At 45.5% G+C, this 18,793-nt stretch overlaps 1 protein-coding gene across 2 annotated transcripts in view; it reads right to left on the bottom strand.

The window, feature by feature from the left end:
• SORL1 (sortilin related receptor 1) overlaps positions 1 to 18,793 on the bottom strand; it is a 172,919-nt gene that overhangs the window by 106,057 nt on the left and 48,069 nt on the right. For both annotated transcript variants that reach the window (XM_039228694.1, XM_039228695.1), the window contains exons 7-11: positions 14,807 to 14,908; positions 12,684 to 12,853; positions 6,839 to 7,031; positions 4,440 to 4,557; positions 4,154 to 4,227 (exon numbers count right to left, since the gene is read on the bottom strand). In XM_039228694.1, coding sequence (XP_039084625.1) covers positions 4,154 to 4,227; positions 4,440 to 4,557; positions 6,839 to 7,031; positions 12,684 to 12,853; positions 14,807 to 14,908 — 657 coding nt within the window. The remainder of the gene's footprint in view (positions 1 to 4,153; positions 4,228 to 4,439; positions 4,558 to 6,838; positions 7,032 to 12,683; positions 12,854 to 14,806; positions 14,909 to 18,793) is intronic.

Genomic DNA, 18,793 nt, shown 5'->3' with positions numbered 1-18,793 from the left:
AGAGGCCTCAATCTCATCATCTACACTGACAATTAAGGACACTTGGAAGCTCTGAAATGCTGTCATTTTATAATTCTAAATTAACCACCTAATTTCAAATGTGGAAAACCTCAGATACAATGAGCACAGAAGATTTATCCACACTGACAAAGAAAGGTTCTTGGACCTTTCTCCCAGACTTGTCTGACTTTCTCCACAGTCGGGAGTGATGTCTACCAGCCAATAATACATGGTGTCCATGATAATCATAAAAAAAAAAACAAAACTAAAAAACAAAAAACTAAGTGGGGCACTTGGGTGGCTCAGTTGGTTAAATATCTGACTTTAGCCCAGGTCATGATCTCATGGTTCATGGAGTTCAAGCCTGGCATCGGGCTCTCTGCTGTCAGCGCAGAACCTGCTTCAGATCCTCTGCCTACCTCTCTCTCTGCCCCTCTCCTGTTCACATGTGCACGATCTCCCTCTCAAAAATAATGAAAACTTTTTTAAAAATTTTAATTTTAAACTAAAATAAAATAGGTATAAGATGGTAACGCTGCACAACACAATTTTTAAATGGCCAATGAGCACATGAAAAGTTCAACATCATCAGTCACCAAGGAAAGGCCAATTAAAACCGTGATGAGGGGGATGCCTGGGTGGTTCAGTCAGTTAAGTGTCTGACTCTTGACTGTGGCTCAAATTATGATCTCATGGTTTGTGGGTTCAAGCCCATGTCAGACTCTGTGCTGACAGCATGGAGCCTGCTTGGGATTCTCTCTCTCCCTCCCTCTCTCTGCCCCTCACCTGCTTATGTTTTCTCTCTCTCAAAATAAATTTTAGAAAATAAATTAAATTAAAAAGATTTTAAATACACACAATGAGGGCTACTGAGTAGTTCAGTTGGTTATGTGGTCAACTTTTGATTTCAGCTCAGGTCGTAGTCTGACAGTTCATAAATTCGAGCCCTGAAGAGGGCTCTGCACTGATGGCAAGGAGCCTGCTTGGGATTCCCTCCCTCTCTCTCTGCTCCTACCTGCTCATGCTCTCTCTCTCTCTCTCAAAAATAAATACTTTTTGAAAGTCATGATGAGACTTCACTGTATACTCATTAAAATGTCCCAAATTTAAAAAACTGACCATGCCAAGTGTTGGTGTGAACCTGAAATGATCATAACTCTCACACACTGTTGGTGGGAATGTAAAATGGTACATCCACTTTGGAAAACAATTTGGCAATTCCTTAAAAAGTTAAACATAAGACCCATCAAGCTGTCTAGTCATTCCATTCTGAGGTATCAACCCAGAAGAAATAGAAATATATATTCTAAAAAAAAAAAAAATCATGTAATCAAATGTGTTATAACAGTTATAATTTATAATTGGCAAAAACTGTAATGCCCATCAACAGATGAATGGATAAACAAATTGTAGAATATCCCTACAGTGGGACGCTACTCAACAACAAAACAGGAAAAAGCCCCTGATACATGAAAACAATATATGCCTCAAAATCACCATGATGAGTGACAGAAGCCAGGCAAACAGACTGCATAGTATGAGTCCATTTATAGAAAATTCTAGAAAATGCTAACTAACAATCTGTCAGGGACGAGGTCAAGAGAAGGATGGACTACAAAGGGAGAATAAAGATACTTTGGGGAGGACATAAATGCTTGTGGTCTTAATGGTGGTGTTGATGATGGCTGAGTGACGGTGACCAATTCTGATCAAACTGTACCCTTTCCAGTGCAAAGTTTACTGTTGTTCCTCAGGCTTCAATTAGGTTAAGGAAAGACAGCACAGAAAAGGAACTCGGGATCGGAGAATCTGCACAACTAATGAGTACTAGGAGAGGAGCAAGAAGTACAATCACCAACTTTCTAGGCAGCCTCTGTCCACTGCATCCTACTTCACACTTCCCCTGTCACCACCCATGCCCCTCAGAGCTCCAGATTGTCCCTCTCACATGACCACTCCCTGAGCGCACTCGGATGCTCACTCGCATAGACATAGTCTCAACCTTCGCTTCCCCTCCTCAGCTCTCTGTTCTTCCAAAAATGAGATCCCTTGTGCAATGGCTGCTCTTGGCAGGTGTGAAGCCTGGCTGGTGGGAGGCACAACAGCTGCCCCAGTATTGACCAGATGACACTACTTCGCGGGAGGAGGAACAAGCTACTGCTTTCTACCCTGAAGGAAATCACTTGCAGATGTTCGAATCCCACATTACATCAACATCAGAAGGTCCAAATAAACCACAAGCCTATCTGCTGAGGAGAGAACACCCAATTTCAAGAGGAATGTCCAGCTCCAGTGAAGAGGAAAACAGCTGCTTAATCTTTCCCAAGGGAGCAGGGCAAGGATGCCCCCCAACTCCTAACTGTTCACACTCTTTGACTGCTAGGCCTTAACAACATCTTTTGCCCAAATACAGAGTTATGTTCTCCACCACACTGGTGGTTCCTTATTTATGCACACACACAGTGTCTGGGTCCCAGATCCCTCAGCCTGAAGGAGGGTAAACCCTACCTCACAGGATATACATGGTAGATCTCTGTAAACTGTACAGAGCCAAACAAATGTCAGGTATTATCGATGCTTTACGTATTACATATTTAAACACGAATGTGGGCGCCTGGGGTGGCTCAGTCATTAAGCATCTGACTTAGGCTCAGGTAATGATCTCACGGTTCGTGAGGTCGAGCCCCTCATTGGGTGCACATGAGCCCCACTTTGGGTAAACATGAGCCCCACTTTGGGTGAGCTCTGCTTCTCTCTCTGTCTCTCTCTCATTCCCTCTGCCCCTCCTGGGACTCTCTCAGCCCCAGTATGCCCCTTGCTCACTTGCGCCTATTCTCTCTCTCACTCAAAACAATAAATAAAAATAAATAAATAAGTAAATATGAACATGTACATATTGCACTCCCCAATAAGAAGCACCTTGAGGATGCTGGCTTGTCTGAGAATGTCATATCCCTCCTGACATCATGCAGGATGTGCTCAATTAAATGCCTGCCCAGTGGTCTGTTGAGATGGTGGCTCATCTCACACAGGGAGCAGAGCGCCCCCAAAAGGAACCCCTTCAGAAAGGGACTTAGATGTACTTTCCTTGGCCTTCATAAGTCATGGGAGGTGGGTGAAAGCATTTTTTTTTTTAAAACAAGTTTGGCAATTCTCCAATGTCCAAGGCTGAATGAACATCTGGGGACCATGATATAAGCTCTACTTTCAGAACTAGTATAATCAGTGCCTAAGGACCCACAGTAGATCTACGAACTTAAGGAAAAAACAATCTTCTGTGGCACCTGGGTGGCTCAGTCGGGATCTCCCTCTCTCTCTCTGCCCCTCCTCAGCTTATGCTCTCAAAAAAAACACCAAAAACTGAAACTAGTCAAAACCAGTCTTCCTCCATGGCACGCAATGAGATGAAAATGTATACAGCCCACTGAGAAGAGGCTTGACTTTCATTATGATATAAAAACAGGGGCGCCTGGGTAGCTCAGTCAGTTAAGCGTCCGACTTCAGCTCAGGTCATGATCTCGTGGTTCAGTTCGTGAGTTCAAGCCCCGCATCTGGCTCTGGAGCCTGGAACCTGCTTTGGATTCTGTGTTTCCCTCTCTCTCTGCCCCTCCCCCACTCTCACTCTATCTCTCAAAAATAAACACTTAAAAAGTTTTAATTAGAAAAAAAGATACAAAAACAAATAAACAGCCAACTTCACACCAGACACCACTATAGCCACACTGCCATTTGCTGATAGAGTCTGCGAATGGCTGCGGAGTGCCCACACCATGCCAGGCACTGCAAAATGGGCACTGCTTTGTCCTCTTGGGATATTTAGTTACATTTACAAATCAGGGGGAAGAAAAGGTCTGTTTTTGATTTAAAGTACTATTTGTTGGCAACACCCCGAGCCCACGTTACAAGGTGTGAACACAAGTCAGCACAGCTGACGCTCACGGGTGGCTCTGGGTTCCCCTCTTTGTTTTATGGTCATACTTGGCGGCACTGACCTCCACCTCAAGCCACTCGTGTTCCTGAAATGTTGAGGTGCAATCAAGTTCTCAGACATACAAGAACACAGGCTGAGGTTGAGGGCAGGGGGCAGGGGTGAGGGTGGGTGGGGGTAGGGGCGGGGGGGGGGAGGTGAGGGTGGACTGGGGGCGGAGCTGACCTCTCGCCACCGGGCTCCTGCACTGCTAGAGATGTACACGTTGGTCTTGCTTGCCAAGTTCTTTCCCACTGAACCTAAAACGCAAGAGGAATGTTGGATGTTAATTTCAGGATTATGTCAGATACTCACCTTGCTTGACCAGAAATTCTGAGCGGTATTTGGTGACTGTGAAGGTCTCAAAACCACAAATGGCAATAGCTACAGCAGATGTCCATGGTCACCCAGTACTCAGCTGCGTGTAACCAAAGACCTTAACCCCTAGTGGGAAGCAGCGAAGCGGACTTACCAGTGGCAATGATGAGCCCAGGGGCGGACTCCTTGGACAGGATGGGCATTCTCCGAAGCTGAAGGTTGAGCAGCTGACTGAGCCGCTGGGCCAGGTGGAGGGAACAGCCCTGGGCGAGCTACGGGACACAAATTCCAGACCCTGTCAGCATGGGACACGATGCCTCCAGCTCCTCCGAACACTGAGGCCTGTGCAGACACTGCAGCCACACACAGAGAAAGGAAATCTCGCCCAGAGGAAACCAGACTCAGGGCCCAGCTGTCCCCACCCGCCCCACCCCCAACCCCAGGTGGATGTGATTACCTGAACCACATATATGCCTCTCACTGAAGAAAAGAGAAAAGCAAAATTTAAAAATTCCTTCTGAGACTCTCAGAGAATAATAATTAGAAATCAGTGTCAACTCACATAGGTCGAAGGCTATCTATCACTCCCTCTGTGTTACCCAGAGATACTCTTGCGTGACTCGGGACTGAAGAGAAATTAAATAATTTCATGGTATTTATTTTTTAAGTCGGAGATCTATTTCAAATATGATTTAAGCAATGCCATCAGAGGAAAAACCAAGAAGCAGGAGTCATAAAGTCTCCCTGATAAGCTCCCAGATGTATAACACATGAGACCTTAAAACAATTTTGACATAGTCTGTATTTGTCCAAAGAATCAACCCTGTAATGAACGTCCACTGCAAAACTAGTTACTCAGACTGGCCTCCGTCACTTACAGTCGGATTTTAATAGTTCTGCAAACAAAGCTGTTTGCTGGGCAGTCAGGCCTGATTCTCTCGGCCAGAATGCCATGGTCAAATGCTATTCTGCCACGACTGGTATTCTAGACAAGGTAACTCTGTGTGTGCTCATGTTAATAGGTAAAAGTTGACATGGTTTGCAATATAAGCTTATTTTTATAACAAAGGGACTTAACAAATGTCCATCTTGCTGACATCACAGTTTGGCAAATGATACTAGAGAAAATTAGGTTGGGTCTCGGAGAAACATTTGCCAACCAACCTGTTCTTTCACTACCTAAGATCACAAGCAGAAACTAAAAGCTCGACCAGCTGTTGTACAATCCATAAATAAACAGATACAGATCAGTCGTGGGAGTGAGCTGAGTTTCAACAGTCTCATTAATTCTATATAACTAGGGCTCAAACCCCTACTACACACTGAGGTCTTCCGCACAGGCTCAGGAAGGGCTCCCCAAATCTAGCAGACACCCCTGAATAAAGAAGCACTTGTGCATTTGTCTGTATCTACTTATATCCTGCCTCTTACCAAAGTTAGACTCGATGTGCTAAGTTGAAACCTGCTGCCAAATAGGGAAGAGTAATCAAGAAGTCCAGGGAGAGCAAGAGTCTCCAAAAAAAAAACTTCCCAATGGCCACAGATACGGCATATAGTAGAGTCAACATAATCATGGACACACAAAATTAAAAAACCCAAAAGACCAGGTAACTGCTACTGTTTTTCCAAGAATTGCAGCTACTTGAGTTTTTCTGAGTTCCTTCTGCCCACCTACTTTATATACCCCAGATCCCTTATGCAAGGTGAAAATGGAGGTGTGGGAGGGATGTCACATAAGGCCAAGGAACTCAAAGTCAAGAACAGACTGCTCTTCCAAGGGACAAGAAAGGAGCCACCTAGGAGAGTGGGAACCCTTTAGGGAGACCAAATAATACCTTGTCACATTCTCCACTTTTCAGATGAACCCACTGATTGGGAAAATTGTAGAATCCGAAATTATATTCAAGAAGGTATTTTTTTTTAAAGTTCCACGGAAATACTGCTGCCAGAGTTTCCCAAACTTTCTTGGTTCACAACACAATTAGGGTCCCCATGAATTTTTTACAGCAGCCTCAGGCCAGAAGAAATACCAGCATTTGTTTTTTAAGTAGTTAACACCAAGCAACTTAAATAAGTATACATACTTACAGCTCTTATAACTTAGTAGCACTTGAAATTAACAGTATACATGTACATAATATTAATAATATATATTTTATATATATACTATATTATATATGCATGTATACACCCACAGAGATAGAGAAAGAAAACAAAATTTCTATTTCATTCTTAAATAACCACAATTACTTAATATGGGATGTGTGTACCTGCTGGGTACAACACAATTTCTCAAAGTTTAGAACCATACCAATGTGATTTCCTGCTCCACCCTGATTTTCTTGCTTGCCTTTTATCATATCGACTTCTAGAAAAATCCAGCTTCACAAAGGAATTATGCCTCCCCAAGAAATACAGCAGGGACTAATGTTGAAACTAGGAGCTAAGTCAAGAAAGACAGTGCTGCCTTGGTGCTGAGTTTGGGAACTGTAAGGGCAGAACTCCACATAAAAATTAGTTTTAAAAGCCCAAACAAGGTGAAAGCATCTATACCTCACAATTGATTTTTTCTCCATATCCTGTGAAGGCTGGAGCCTGAAGAAATTCCCAGGTGCCGCCTTTGTCAAAGGTGATGACTGACCTCATGTTCTCCTCATTCATAGAACCGTTAATCAGAGTAGCAATGTAGACTCCTTGTAACCCTGCCACCCGGTGGAAGTCGGCAAACGGCTCATTTGCAAAATACCTACAGTAAAAGAAAATAAACAGCTGGGAACGAGTACGGATATTTCCTCGGTATGTTTTTATTGTAAATAACATGAAATTTAACTGTTTTAAAGGACAGAACTCAATGGCGTTAAGTACATTTGCAGCATCACAGTGTACCAGCATCACTATCTGGTTCCAGAACCTTTCCATCATCTCAGAAAGAAACCCCATACTCACTAACAAGCATTCCCCCTGTCTCCTTCCCATCCCAGGTGCTGGCAAGCACTAGCCACATTAGCTTTCCATCTCTATGGGTTTGCCTATTCTGAGTGTTTCATTATCAGTGGAATCATGCTGTGTGGCCTTATGGTTACTTTCCCATGTTTCCAGCATTCACCCATATTGTAACAGCACCCTATTCCTTTTTATAGTTGAATAATCTCTCTCTCTTTTTTTAATGTGATTGTTTTTTTAACTTTGAAGGCCAGGAGGCTTTTCACCCTAAATCCTCCAGTGAGCCTTGAAAAAAAGGAAAACAATATAGCCAGCCTTGCCAGATGCTAGTAAAAGTGCTGGGACTTTACCCCAATCTGCAGGGATACAGTGCTACAGCTTACACAGCCTTAGACTTCCAACTAATTGTCGAACATGCTGATCAGAGAGAAGTCCATAGGGTTTCTGTCAGAAAGCAGAGCAGAATCCCTACCCAAGTAGGCAAGATGGTTCTAGAAACTTGAGGTTAACTTATTAACAGCGACGCAGAGAATAAGGCCCTCCCAGGCCTGAACTTCCGTGCTAGGACACCGATTTCACTGGAATTTTTGCACTGAAATGGTACACATGAATCAAATGCAACAGATCACTGAGAAGTGCTAAGCAGACTTCACACGTGGTTTTTAACACTGGGAGTGTGTCCTTTATTTAGAAGAGTTCTGAGCCACTGGACTTTGTTTTTAAAACAAAACACAGAACTGCTTTTTTCCATTATCCGCTGTACAAATCTTGAGCTGGTTGAGTGCTTTGCCTCCTCAGACAGAAAGAAGCACGCCACAGGCTCTGAGGCAGATAAGGAAATTTTTTAATTTTTTTTAACGTTTATTCATGTTTGAGAGACAGAGTGTGAACAGTGGAGGGACAGAGAAAGGGAGAGAGAGAAAGAGAGAGAAAAACAGTCTCCAGGCTCTTAGCTATCAGCACAGAGCCCGATGTGGGGCTTAATCCTATGAACCATGAGATCATGACCTGAGCCAAAGTCGGACACTTAACCAACTGAGCCACCCAGACACCCTGAGATCCAATATTCTGACATGTGGTTTCCTTAGGTCAACTGGAATTATTTTCTGGGTTGCTTCTTTAGAAATCAGTTCAAGGTCTATCCTCCACCTGCTCTCTATGTGCCTCAGCAGTACGGTGTTGTATTCCACCATCAAGAAACTGCCACCATCAGGTCTACTGGCTTCCTTCACGCATGTGGGAGGCCTGGCTTTCTCTCACCAAAAGAGCTCTGCTTCTGCCCTCCAGTCACTCCCTTGGATTTGTAGCTCTCGGTTCCAAGCAGAAACTTGTCCTCTGTGCCTCATGCGCTCGCCAGACTGTCCTGTGAGCTCCCGTTGGCCCTGCGACAACCCACCTCTCCCTGAGCTGTTCATCCATTTTCTTACATTTCCTCTCATAAGCCCTCACAACAGCACCTGTCCCCTGCTCCCCGGCCACGCACCAGGGCCCCTCGACCACCCTCCGTGCAAAATGCAAGCCTGCTTCACCCTCATCTGAGGTCCTCCTCAGAAGCCCTCCACCTCACCCCCCAGGCCTCCCATCTCCTCTCCACACCTGGCCCCCCACCCAGACACCACTTTCCATGACCTTTCTGCTCAGCACATCTCCCCACTGCCAGGGTCACCCCGTTAGGTACTCCTTCTCTGGTTCTCGAAGCAAATTAAGATGAATTCTTTGGCACTTTTCCTATTGGGTCAGTGAACAGCTCAAACACCACATAAGTGCTGTGTTTCATTGGTTTGGTTTTTCCTAACCAGCCTGCCCCCCTAATCGGCTAACACACCCTTATCCCATTTCATCTCACTGAGATGGAGAAGTAGGTGACAAAAGTTGACTCAGGTGAGCATATCTGAAGATCTCTAGCGCTGAGATAAAGCCTGAAGAAAGCTCTAGGAAGGCTGAGCCTATGTGGGTCTGTGGATGCATACATAAATCTAGTTCCAATTTCCTAACTGGACTGTATGTACAGACAGGGCGGGAGTGACCTTTGTGACCATATAAAGGACCAGGTGTGTATATGGCAGGACCCTAGGGTCACATAACCGAGCTTACTACCTCCTGGGGAGCCACTCTCCATGGCTTCTGGCTTCAGCTCTACCCTGAGGTATCCAATACCTGACAAATGTGGAGGATAAGGAAACCCTTGGCAAGCTGTGACTTATCTGCTCTATAGCCAGAGGCTCTCAAAGGTGGGGGGAAAAAAAATCAAAACAGAATCTATAAAAGGCCTGAGGAATAATGGTTCATAATTAATGATAAAAAAAAAAAAAAAAGAAAGGAATGTAGTATTCAGCACTGGCACATGCAGCCGACCTGTGGATAAACCTTGAAAACATCAGGAAGAGTGAAAGAAGCCAGACACAGAGATCACATATTACGCTATGACTCTGTTTACACAGAATATCCAGAGAAGGTAAATCCAGAGACAGAAAAGAAGATTCGTGGCTGCCAGGGGCTAGGGAGGAGGGGAGAGTGAAGAGAAATGGCTTGGTGGGTAAGGGGTTTTCTTCTGGGGAAATGAATATGTTTTGGAATTCTATTAAAGCTGATGGCTGCACAACACTGAATATCCTAAATGCCACAGACTCATTCACTTTAAAATCGTTAATCTAGGGTTGCCTGAGGGGGGGGGGGACTCGGGGGGGTTAAATATCTGACTTTGGCTCAGGTCATGATCTTGCAGTCTGTGAGTTTGAGCCCCGCGTCGGGCTCTGTGCTGACAGGTCGGGGCCTGGAGCCTGTTTCGGATTCTGTCTCCCTCTCTCTCTGCCCCTCCCCCGCTTGCACTCCCTCCCTCTCTCTCCCTCTCCCTCAAAAACAAATATTATACATAATGGGTAAGCTAATGTTATGTGAATTTCACCTCAATAAATTATCTTAAAAAGAAAACAAAAAGGACACAGGAACCAGCCCAAAGAGGCTGTCACTGACCAAACGAGAAAAACCTGAGGCTGAATCGTGGTAGGAATGATTCACAACACATTAACACACACTGAGTAATAAATGATTCGTGAATCTCCACTGGGGGGTGAGGGGGAGTAAGGCACAAAATAGGACACACCTCCGAATGAGCCGAAACAAGGAGTGGGAAAGCACTATCAGAGACCACATAGAAAGTTCTCCCCGTGGGCATCCAGTAGGCATCTCCAACCTGGTGATTCCAAACCCGAAGTCTTGCTCTTTCCCCTGCCCGACACCTGCCCCTCACCCAGCCCTCCCGGACTCCCTGACTCAACACTGGGCATCATTCTTCCAATGACTTGGCCCAAGTGGCAGTGGGCCATTGAGTCTCCACAGCCAAGCAGCAAATCTACCAGCAGACCATCAGCATTTGCTCATTTCCTTCATCTCTACAACTGCCCTGGGCCCGGCCCATAGCAATCCCCATTGGCCTGGATTTCTCTGACACTTCTACAGCCAGGCTTCCTGCTTCCCAGAGTCTTCCCAGAGTTTACTTTGCCCAGAGCATCCAGATGGCTCCTCAAAGATAAGTCACATGAGTATTCACCTGAAATTATTGATCATACTGTCCATTTACATTTCATGTACTCTCCTTTACATAATGCAATTCACAGTGTTTAAGATGGTTTTTTAAAAAATAGAACAGGTTAAATCAGATGATGTCTATCTTCTGGTTAAAACCCCCCACACTGGGGTGCCTGGGTGGCTCAGTCGGTTGAACGTCCAACTTCAGCTCAAGTCATGATCTCAGTTTGTGGGTTCAAGCCCCACGTCGGGCTCTGTGCTAGCGGCTTGGAGCCTGGAGCTTGCTTCGGATTCTGAGTCTCCTTCTCTCTCTCTGCCCCTCCCCCATTCGCACTCTCTCTCTCTCAAAAATAAACATTAAAAAAAAAACCCTCCACATTGTACTTAGAAAGAAAAACAGTAAGTTCTGTGCACGCTCTTGAAGTCCTTCTACACTGTGAGCCCTGCTCTCTTAGATCCCGCCTCTTGGGTTCTCTCTCTCCTCCTCCAGCTGCTGGATCCACCCTGGCCTTCTCGCTGCTCCTAAAATAAACCAACAGAGCCCAGCTTCAGAGCCTCTGGGCACGCTGTTCCCTCTGCCTGCAGTGCCCTTCCCCAGGTTTCTGCCTGCTCCCTCCCTCACGTGACTCGGGCACCTGCTGAAATGTCACTATTCTAGAAGAGCCTTCCATGACCAGCCTGTATGAAATAACATGCCCATAATCCCGTCCTCTTAACTTGCTTTGCTTGCTTCCCATCACCTCGCAAACCACATATCTGTTCATGTTCCATCTTCCCCCAGTGAGAACAAAAGCTCTGCGGGAACGGACACCCGGTTTTGACTTTTTACTGCTGGCCACATTATCTCACTGCTGAGGCTGGAACAAGGTCTGGCCCCGAGCAGCAGCGTCCTTGTGGAAAGAAGTCGTGACTACATCCATCATCTGCCTGATGAGAGGCCACGGACAGCAACGCCACGCCCTCTGACCTGGCGGTTGTGGCCTTGGAGTCGGACCATGCTGTACTCCAGCCAGCTTCACTGGATGGCTCTTTCCAGAAGCTGAGAGTGATCCTCACCACAGTCAGACGCCTCACAGAAGACGGACTTGTCATACAAGTGAGAAGTGGACTCCTGGCCCTCAAGGGTCACCACGGGTTGGGGGCATGCATCCCTGCAGAGCCCCGACCCCTCTCCAGCCCAGGGAACGTCCATTACTACAAAACAACTCCAAGCATGTGATGTACCGGTAAAAGATCAATGATGTTGGTGCCTTTCAGGAGACACCCAGAGCTATACTTGCAATTACAAAGAAAAAAAAAAGTCAATTAACCTGAGTCACTTGGAGGCCAGGCCCCATGGCTACCCACACCAGCCCATCCGTGACAGCTTGACATTTTCCAAGTGCTTTTTCCCACTGACTCAGAGACCACAAAGCCAGACAACTGAAGGACAGGAACCCAGGGAGTGGCTGACACGGCTGTGACTCCAAGTGTCACCCAGGGCAGCAGTGCTCAACCCTGGCATCTCATCCCCCAGAAGGGCTTTTTAAAATCGTCATACCCCAGGGGCTCCTGGGTGTCTCGGTCAGTTAAGTGTCTGACTTTGGCTCTCATAATCTCGCTGTTCCTGAGTTTGAGCCCCCTGAGTTTGTGCTGACAGCTCAGAGCCTATTTCAGATTCTGTGTCTCCCTCTCTCTCTCTCTCTCTCTGTCCCTCCCGACCTGTGCTCTATCTGTCTCTCCAAAATAAATAAACATTTAAAAAAGTTTTTCAATCTTCCTCCCCCAGCTACACCCCAAACTGGTTAAACAGCACCATGAGCCAGGCATCGGGGTTTCCAAAAACTCGCCAGGTGAGTCCAAACGCGCAGGTAATGTTGAAGAACACCCAACACGATGTGGTTGTGCTGATGTAAGAGACCCGGGGAGGGCCTCGCGGTCTCCTTACCTCACCAGTGTGTCGCTGCCTGCCCCTCCTGGGCTGTAATACAGCACGTTCTCCAAGGACAGGGAGAATTTCAGCCCTTCCGCTTCCGAGATGTACAGGTTGGTGCGGCTGTTACTATGACTGACACACACAAACACCTGGTCCTCGGAGGCATCTGCGATGTAATATTCCTTTGGAATCAAGAACCAAAATACACACGAGTCAAAAAACTCACATGTACCCCAATGTTCATAGCAGCACTCTCCACAATAGCTAAAACATGGAAAGAGCCTAAGTGTCCATCAACAGATGAATGGATCAAGAAGATGTGGTTTATCTATACCATGGAATACTACATGGCAATGAGAAACAATGAAATCTGGCCATGTGTAGCAACATGGATGGACCTTGAGGGTGTTATGCTGAGCGAAATAAGTCAGGCAGAGAAGGACAAATATCATATGTTTGCACGTATAGGAGGATTAGGAGGAACTTGACGGAGGAACAAGGGGGAGAAGAAGGGTGGAAATGGTGGGGGAAAAGGAGAGAGGCAAACCATGAGAGACTCTTGAATGCTGACAAAAACTGAGGACTGATGGATGTGGGAGGGAGGGGGGATTGGCATGGAGGAGGGCACTTTGGGGATGAGCACTGAGTGTTATGTGGAAACTAATTTGACAATAAACTATTTGTAAAAAAAAATAAAAATAAAAAAATAAAAATAAAAAAAACCACACCTGTGTAGTGGACTTTCCCTATGGACGCTAAAGTAATGACTTCCAAATGTTCCAAGGACAGCTTCCCAAATTTTGGTAAAAGGTTGGCCAGCTTTTACCAAGGTTGGGGAGCTGAGGCTGCCTAGCGGCTGGAGCAAGCCCCTTCCTGGCAAATGGGGTGCAAAAGAGTGGGCCGCTGAACTCCATAAATGACCTAAGAACCTCTTTTTGGTGAATAATGTCACATCCCGCTTTTTCCCAGGAGATCTATCGTTAGTACAAAGCACAGTATACATTAACATGCATTTCCTTTCCTTTCCTTTTCTCTGAGGTACTAAAGGAAGGCAGAACCCATAAAAAGCAAAGAATTGATAAGAGCGTTCTCCACCTGAAGCTACCAGCCTTCCATCATACCCACTGCTAGAAGCAAGGCCTTCAAATGCCACCTCCTGGGGCTCCTGGGTGGCTCAATCAGTTAAGCATCCAACTCTTGTTTCAGTTCAGGTCATGATCTCATAGTTATGGGATCGAGCCCTGCGTTGAGCTGTGCATGGAGCCTGCTTGGGATTCATTCTCTCTGCTCCTACCCCGCTTGTGCACCTGACTCTCTCTCTTTCTCAAATTAAATAAACATTTTTAAAAAAATGCCACCTCAGATGCCTGGGTGGCTCAGCTGGTTGGGTATACAACTTTAGCTCAGGTCATGATCTCATGGTCCATGAGTTTGAGCCCCGTCTTGGGCTCTGTGCTGACAGCTCAGAGCTTGGAACCTGCTTCAGATTCTGTGTCTCCCTCTCTCTCTGCCCCTCCCCTGCTTGCACTCCATGTCTGTCTCTCAAAAATGAATAAACATATAAAAATTTTTTTTAAATGCTACCTCCTGCCTGTGGTCACCTTTCTGATGACCCCAGCCAATGCTGATCTGCCATATCGGTCTCTACGTGCTAATACGCACATCCTGAAGTCAAGCATTTGACTCCATATGGTTTCCTCCTCTGCTCAGTTCTCTGCATCTCCAACCTGTATGTTTCTAAAAGGGTGGGACCCAAATGTTATCCAGTTTTGGAACCCAGCCATCTGTAAGGGACACAGCAGGTGCCTAATCAATAACTGTGGTCACTAGCTCCCCAATCCTTCAGTACTGGCACACGGAGCCCATTGACTCCGGTCCCAAACCTCTCTGCTAATCCTTCTCCATGGAAAGCAAATTCAGGCTCCCACTCAGCTGTGTTTCAAACAGGGAAGAGGGAAAAAAACAGACCAAGATGTCCAAAGCATAATGGTTCTTTCTAGAGACCTAACTAGAAAGTGACTTCAGGGGGCCTCCATCCAGTGGCTACCCAGAAGGACATTCCTGCAACACCCTTCCCCTGACATCTCCCTGGGGACGAGAACACTTCTTTCCACCCCCAAGTGGACCCCACTCACATTAATAGGATGTCTTGTGACAAACTGGGCTGCTCGCATGGGCTTCCGGCCAAAGGAGACCCAGAGCTGGACAGAAGACGGCTCTGGACTGCCCAGGAAATGCTGCCAAGGAAAAGGAGGGGGGCGGAAATGTCAGTCATGCCACATTACAGCCACTCAAAACAAGCAAAAAAGGAAAACAGAAAAGTCAGAACCCCTGATTCTACCAACAACACAAAACACAGTGTGACGGCAAATGCACATTTTTGCAGCGTTGTGTTCAGGCCACAGCTTCCCAGACACCTGGTCTCCAACAGGTACTTGATACTCCCTAACACTAGATAAGGAGGAAGGGAAAATCGTCCTGCAGCTGAACTTGGGGTTGGGTGGGGGGTGGAGGCTTAACCTGGCAGCTCCCCAGCACAGCACAGGGTGAGGTCAGCCACACACCAAGCATATAAGCCCTATTCCCCAGGGCGTCCGGGAGGCTCCATCGGTTAAACATCTGACTTCGGCTCAGGCCATGATCTCACGGTTTGTGGGTTCGAGTCCCGCATTGGGCTCTGTGCTGACAGCTCAGAGCCTGGAGCCTGCCTCGGGTTCTGTGCCTCCCATCTCTCTGCCCCTCCCCCACTCACACTCTGTCTCTCTCTGTCTCTTAAAAATAAACAAACATTGGGGTGCCTGGGTGGCTCAGTCGGTTAAGTGTCTGACTTTGGCTCAGGTCATGATCTCACAGTTCGTGGGTTCGAGCCCCGTGTCGGGCTCTGTGCTGACATCTAGCTCAGAGCCTGGAGACTGTTTCAAATTCTGTGTCTCCCTCTCTCTCTGACCCTCCCCTGCTCACGCTGTCTCTCTCTCAGAAGTAAATAAAACATTAAAAATTTTAAAAAATAAACAAATAAACATTAACAATTTTTTTTAGGAAAACCTATTTCCTATTCTTTCCTTCCTATTTTGGTTATAGGATTATAAAGGTTATAAGGGTTATATAGGTTATAACGGTCAGGTTATAAAGGTCAGAGGATTCATTTAGTTTACCCTATATATATATCCCCATAAATATATATGAATACATAGATGTCAGTGAAATACACCCTTTTATACTTTATATTTTATTACTTCTCACTGTGGTTGTATCTTTAAAAAGAACCACTTTTTAGGGCACCTGGGTAGCTCAGTTAAGTGTCTGACTCTTAATCTCGGCTCAGGTCACGATCTCACAGTTCATGAGTTCAAGCCCCACATCAGGCTCTTCACTGATGGCACAGAGCCCACTTAAGATTCTTCTCTCCTCTTCTTCCCCTCACCTGCTTGTGCTCTCTCTCTCAAAATAAATGAATAAACTTAAAAAATAGAGAGAGAGAAAAAAATAAAGGAGCCACTTTTTTCAGTGACACCTGGCTTTAGCTTGCACAAAGAGTTGGGGAAATTGTCACTGCTTCTATTTTTCAATCTTTTAGTACTTCTCGCTGATGAACGTTTTTGCTGGAATGTATTTTCTTCGGCAGAGCACAGGGCATTTCCACATGACGTTGGCCACATCGCATTGTGTTCTACAGATACCAAAGTGCAGCTGGAATCTTGAAAACGTGTACCAAAGCACTATCGGGAAGTCACCGAGTCTCTCCAGGCCTCAGTTTATTCATCTATGAAAATGAAAAGCTGAGGAGGATCAGGACTTCTCTGTCAATGGGTTTAAATGGTCCAGAAACCTTATAAACACATATGTGAATAATCTGTATAGATGCACTCATTCATTCTGCCAGAGAGATACACGCTTTTCACCAGGCTCTCAAAGGAGTCAATGATTCAAAAAAGGAGAAGAACCACCATATAGGCTCAAGGTGGTTTTATCCAGCTCTCAAAGTGTGGGACTGAGTACTGACGGCAAACGTTGCACATTAATCCAGACAGAAATAGAGATGCGCCCTCATGTGGATGTAATCACACCCATGACCTCAGGAGAACATTGGGATTCCCAGCCAGAAGGGGTTAATTTGGCTTCGTTTATCCTTGCCTATGTTGCTACTGTTTATGACAGACTTTAAATTCCTATAGAGTAAGAAACATACCAATTGCTCTTAACTGTAACAACTGAACCCCCTGCGCTAATATATGCCCAATAAACACCGCTAGAAAAGGAGGCTGATAGACGTGAAGTTATTCTTGACTCGTCTGAACCGGATACATACGCAGATGTTCAAACCACCCTGAACAAATGGTGAAAAGTAGTTTGTTTTACTGAAGCCAGGCAGAGAGGTGCAAAACACTGTCTTTCCAAAATGGCACTCTGAAAACCATGTTAATGGTTTGTACTCTGTATGGGGCCGCAGGGAATGACAGATCTATTAAAAACGTAGAACATACCACCTGAATGAGAAAACAGTGCCCAGCAAAACCATTAGGCAAAAATTCCAAAAGCCCTCCTTGAGTCAATAAAATTTTATAGCTATTTATAAAGGTCTGAGGATTCATTTAAGTTACACTATATAAATTCCTATTAATATCTATGAATACACAGATGTCAGTGAAACACGCACTTTTAGGCTTTATGTTTTATGACTTCCCACTGCGGTTATACCTTAGAAAGGAGCCACTTTGCTCAGTGACACCAGGGCCTAGCATTAGGTAAGCATTCTTAATGAGCGCGGTCGGCCGGCACAAGAATTGAGAACTCATACCAAGGTCAGTCTTACTCCATAAATGCAGTAAGTCACAAAATACAAAGGTCATAAGAAACCTCAAAACATATCTGCCCCACTGCCTTCTGGGACCATAATGATTCCTAAGTCTGGACAATTAAGGCTCGCTCCTCGGGTCCTCTTAAGGAGTTACCATAATACTTTCCTGCCACCGAGAAACACATTAACAATAAAACTGTGGCTTGCTACGGATTATCAGCTAGGTCACCTAATACTTTCCTTCATCAACCATGGGTTTCTGTGGTTGTTGAGTTTCTCTTTACCACAATTATAAAAGTACAATGTGCCCCTGAGAAAAAAATATCCAACAGTACAGCCAGGTATAAGGTAAAATGCAGCTGCTCTCCCTACCCTCACTCACGCTCTCCTCCGCTCTCCTTACCCTCACTCACGCTCTCTCCCTACTCTACTCTCCAGGGTACCCCATGGTAACAGGCTCTCATGGGTGCTTACAGAAGTGTTCTGTGCCATGATGCCTGAAAGCATTATTTATATAGTGACAGACATGGCGACGCTTACCTAACATCCATTATTCCCTTCTCCTTAGCACCAGGACCTTGACTGCCACCCCAAATAAACTACCAGGGTTCTCTGCCTTTTGTGTAAACTCATGTGGCCACGTGACTCCGTACTAATCAATGAGTATAAACAGAAGTGTTGTGTTCAGTTTCAAGGAAGTCTGCTTTCAGGGACGGAATCATCTGGAAGGGGTCCTATTCTGGCTTTTCTACCTGTCCTTACTCTTCCTAACCCCCTCCCCATAAAGACTTAAAGGCTACTACAGATGTCTGGACCAAGACAGAAACTTGAAAATGGAAATCATTAGCCATGTGGGTGGAATGGGAAGAGAGAGGCCTGGGTCTCCCATAACACCTGGGCATCAACATACCAGCCCTAGACTGCCAACCTCACGGCAGCACTGATGCGAGAAAAGGAAGCTTCTGTCTTCACTAAACCACTTTTATTTTTAGTCTGTTACTAAAACACAATGCCAACTGGATACATGCTATTTTCCAAAGTAGATCGTGATAGAAATATTGTTCTGCAATTCAACTTTTTTCATCAACAGAGGCTCTTAAACATCTTTCATTCAACAGCTCACAGGCATTGGTGTTATTTCCAGAAGCATGCTTCAGTGACTATGCTTGTATATATTCCCTTTTTCAGAACTACAAAGGTATGTATATGGGATGCCATTCTTTTTTTTTTTTAATTTTAAATTTGATTTATTTCTTTTATAGTTTGTCAAGTTGGTTTCCATATAATACCCAGTGTTCATCCCAACAAGTGCCCTCCTTCATGC

This window comes from Hyaena hyaena, unplaced genomic scaffold (genome assembly GCF_003009895.1).
Source record: "Hyaena hyaena isolate Hyena2069 unplaced genomic scaffold, ASM300989v1 scaffold_34, whole genome shotgun sequence".
Taxonomy (NCBI): domain Eukaryota; kingdom Metazoa; phylum Chordata; class Mammalia; order Carnivora; family Hyaenidae; genus Hyaena; species Hyaena hyaena.
The sequence above is the reverse complement of the archived record's forward strand: the minus strand, read 5'-3'. Positions and strand labels throughout refer to the sequence as shown.